The 4,367-nt window shown below is 39.4% G+C and overlaps 1 protein-coding gene across 1 annotated transcript; it reads left to right on the forward strand.

Moving 5' to 3' along the window:
* Nucleotides 1-1,196: 1,196 nt before the first annotated feature.
* LOC140862279 (uncharacterized) lies at nt 1,197-3,945 on the forward strand. The gene is made up of 8 exons (XM_073265290.1): nt 1,197-1,329; nt 1,515-2,028; nt 2,179-2,323; nt 2,549-2,890; nt 2,936-3,033; nt 3,180-3,526; nt 3,625-3,756; nt 3,800-3,945. The coding sequence occupies exons 1-8, from the start codon at nt 1,197-1,199 to the stop codon at nt 3,943-3,945; spliced, it is 1,857 nt and encodes a 618-aa protein (XP_073121391.1).
* The last annotated feature ends 422 nt before the right edge of the window (nt 3,946-4,367 follow it).

Genomic DNA, 4,367 nt, shown 5'->3' on the forward strand with positions numbered 1-4,367 from the left:
ATGATTTTTGTATTTTAATTATTTTTAAGAATGTCCATGAAGAAGTTTAAAGTTTTCAAGGTCCGAAAATGCCTCACGTGGATCGGTCAAGTTATGTATTGCATGATTATGTGATTTTCTCATGAAAGCTAATTTCTCATGAAATGTTTTGAAGGAATTTAATCATGTAGCATCACGAGAAATTTTATGAGCATGTTACGAGGTTTATGAAAATGATATGATATGATTTGATAAGATGAATGATATGATACATGAAAAATATTTTGATGAATTATGCGTCTTGTGGTGATTACATGGGGTATGCACTTCGGGATGAGCTTCGGAGCGTCTATCCAAACATGTCTCACGGGATGGTTATATGGGGTATGCACTTCGGGATGAGAGTCGAAGCGGCTATCCAAAGAATGAAAGTTTACGGGCGTAATGTCATATGCTTGTTGATCAACAGGAAACCATGAATGGCTCGTTATGACGGTTACCACACTATTCATACTTCATCACCTCAAATATTTTTATGTTATGGCTACATCAAAGTTATGTTTATTGCATGAAAGTTTAAGTTAATGTTTTTCTTTTAAAGTATAAAATCCTTTTTCTGCCTGTTCTTGCTGAGTCTTTCGAATCACTATACTTGAATGGTGCAGGTAACGATGATGTGGATGCTTATATTGAGGATTATGTGACCGGGCATGAAAAAAAGGCCGGGGTCGGTCCAACGGGCAATGCATGAGTGTGAACGCTTTAGCTTGGGAGATGTTTTAAAAACATTTGTTTTATTTATTTTTATTTGATGAGAGGCAAAAAAGTTTAATTTTCTTTAGTTGTTGGCCATGTTTGGCAAATATTTTTAGATACTATTTTATTATGTGCAATTTTTATATGCTTTTTTTAATAAAAAAGATGTTGCTTCGGCAAAATTTTTATTTTTATCAAATTTAAGTATGTATGTTTGAGTAACGTTTCGATTGTGAAATTGGGACGTTACAGCTTGGTATCAGAGCAGTTCGCTCTGGGATTGTTTGCACGCATGCATTCTCGCCATGACCCTATTCTTCATCTTCATGTCTGTAAGTTTTTATGTTATGGATTGTCTTAGATGCATGATATTATTTATGATTTATGAGTTATGCATGTTCAAGTATGATGTTTATGTTTAAAACGTAATTAAGTATGTGGACTATGTTGGACATCAAGAAATGGCTACCCGTAGGAACCCGAATAATGAGAGTGATCAGAGCAACCAGAACAACCAGAAAAATCAATTTCTGGCAGAGAAAAACCAGGTGCATGATCTTGATGAGAGACTAGGATTTAGAACGAGAAGAATCAGTTTGGATTAATATTTATATTGAATATGCAATATAAAATTTGAGATTTATTTCTTGGTTTAAGTTAGATTGATTTTGAACTAGTACTTAGAATTAATTAAGTTGTGATTTTGGGATTCAAAAGGAATCAATTGGGAATTTTGTCGGATGAGTTTGTTTTGGGGTTTATTGTGTCGTTTCCCTCAGGAGAAGAATTGAAGAGCAACAGCATGGTAAGAAATTGTAAAATTCAGATGCAAGGTTTAGATTTGTATGCAGATTTATTTGTATTGGAGATGTCTGATTTTGATGTGATTTTTTTAGAAGATTGGTTGTCTCAGCATGAGGCTACCATAGACTGTAAGCAGAGAACTGTATCTTTGAAAGATCAGAACGGGAAATCGTTGGTGTTCCGCACTACGTCTAAGAAGAGCGCACCAGGTATGATTTCTGCAGGAACAGCCTGGAAATTATTGAGTAATGGTTGTACAGGATTTCTTACGAGTCTAATTGGTGATCTGGAGGTACAGCGACCGAAACTTGAAGATGTTGAAGTAGTGAAAGATTTTCCGGATGTCTTTCCCGATGATGTTGCGGGATTGCCTCCTATCAGGAAAGTCGAATTTGGGATAGAATTGTTGCCTGAAACTAAGCCAGCTTCTAAGGCACCGTACAGATTGGCACCGACCGAGATGAAAGAATTAAAGGATCAGTTGAAAGAGTTGCTATATATGGAGTTCATCAGACCGAGTGTATCGCCTTGGGGTGCACCGGTGTTGTTCGTCAAGAAGAAAGATGGGTCAATGAGATTGTGCATTGACTACAGAGAGCTGAACCGAGTTACAGTGAAGAACAGATATCCCTTGCCCAGAATAGACGACTTGTTCGACCAATTTCAAGGGGCAGAGGTGTTCTCAAAAATCGATCTACGATCAAGTTACCATCAGCTGAAGGTAAAAGATGCAGATGTGCAGAAGACAGCATTCAGGACTCGCTATGGCCACTATGAGTTCTTGGTAATCCCGTTTGGGTTGACCAATGCACCAGCTGTGTTCATGGATTTGATGAACAGGCTGTTTAAACCTTTCTTGGATCAGTTTGTCATAGTATTCATAGATGACATATTGATCTATTCTCGCAGTAGGGAGGAACATCGTCAGCACTTGACTACAGTGTTGCAGATTTTGAAAGAAAAGCAGCTGTATGCTAAATTCAGTAAGTGTGAATTTTGGCTGGAGCAGATTTCATTTTTGGGTCATATAGTTTCAGCTAAAGGGATTGAGGTCGATCCGTCTAAGGTGGAAGCGGTTCGGAATTGGGTTGCTCCGAAGAATGCTACAGAAATACGAAGTTTCTTGGGTTTAGCAGGCTACTACAGGAGATTTATTCAAGACTTCTCTAAGATAGCTCTACCACTGACTTCCTTAACTCGAAAAGGTGTGAAGTTTGTGTGGTCAGATCAATGTGAGAAGAGCTTTGCCGAATTGAAAGAAAGACTGATGTCAGCGCCAGTGCTAGCAATTCCAGAAGGCACGGGTCATTTTGTGGTTTATACCAATGCTTCTAAGAGTGGATTAGGAGCTGTTTTGATGCAAGATAATAAATTAATAGCATATGCATCTCGACAGCTGAAGGTTCATGAGAGAAACTACCCGACTCATGATCTTGAATTGGCGGCAGTGGTTTTTGCTTTGATGCTATGGAGACACTACTTGTACGGCGAAAGGTGTCAGATTTTCACTGACCACAAAAGCCTAAAATACTTCTTCACCTAGAAGGAGTTGAACATGAGGCAAAGGATATGGATGGAATTGGTGAAGGACTACGACTGTGACATTAGCTATCATCCGGATAAGGCTAATGTTGTAGCAGATGCATTGAGTCGCAATCTGCGACATTGAACCAATTGACAGTCCAGCAAGAATTTATTGCTGAAATTAAACGGATGAGGTTGGAGGTATTCGAACCAATGGAGGTATGCACTCTAGCAGCCTTAATAGTAGTATCTAGTTTGCTTGACAGAATTCGTGCAGGCCAAGCTTCTGATGAACAGTTGACGTTGTGGAGGAACAGAGATGAAGCTAAGGGTGGTACATTGTACACTATCAAAGATGGAATTGTTCATCACCGAGGTAGAATGTGGGTGCCAGCATTAGACTCACTGAGAGTTGAAGTGATGACTGAAGCCCATACTGTTCCGTATTCCATTCATCCAGGAAGTACGAAAATGTATAAGGATCTGCAATCCTTATATTGGTGGCCAGGAATGAAGAGGGATGTTGTTAAATTTGTGAATGAATGTTTGACTTGCCTGCAGGTGAAGATCGAGCATCAGAGACCGGCAGGACTCCTGAAACCATTGCCAATACCCACATGGAAGTGGGAAGATGTCACCATGGATTTCATGGTAGGATTGCTAGTTTCAACGCGAAGGATGAACTCGATTTGGGTGATAGTTGACAGGTTAACTAAGTCAGCTCACTTTATTCCAGTCAGGAATAACTTCTCGATGAATCAGTATGCAGAGCTATACATTCGAGAAATTGTCAGATTGCATGGAGTACCAGCGAGGATAGTATCTGACAGAGACCCTAAATTCACTTCAAACTTTTGGGGAAGTTTACATAGAGGATTATGAATGAAGCTAGCTTTCAGTATAGCTTTACACCCTCAGACAGATGTTCAGTCAGAACGAGTGATCCAATTACTCAAAGACATGTTGAGAGCTTGTAAGATCGACTTTTGAGGTAATTGGGAATCGAAATTGCCTTTAGTGGAGTTTACTTACAACAATAGTTATCAAGCAACTATTGGCATGGCTCCTTATGAGGCGTTGTATGGGAGAATGTGTAGAACTCCCCTACACTGGGATGAAGTTGGAGAGAGAGCTGTTTTGGGACCGAAAATAGTGACCCAAACAGTAGATGTGATAGCCAAGATCAGAGACAGAATGTTGACAGCTCAAAGTAGACAGAAAAGTTACGCCGACCAGCGACGTAGAGATTTGGAGTTTGAAGTAGGTGACCATGTATTTTTAAAGGTGTCACCATGGAAAGGTAT

Source organism: Henckelia pumila, chromosome 4 (assembly GCF_033568475.1).
Source record: "Henckelia pumila isolate YLH828 chromosome 4, ASM3356847v2, whole genome shotgun sequence".
NCBI classification, from domain to species: domain Eukaryota; kingdom Viridiplantae; phylum Streptophyta; class Magnoliopsida; order Lamiales; family Gesneriaceae; genus Henckelia; species Henckelia pumila.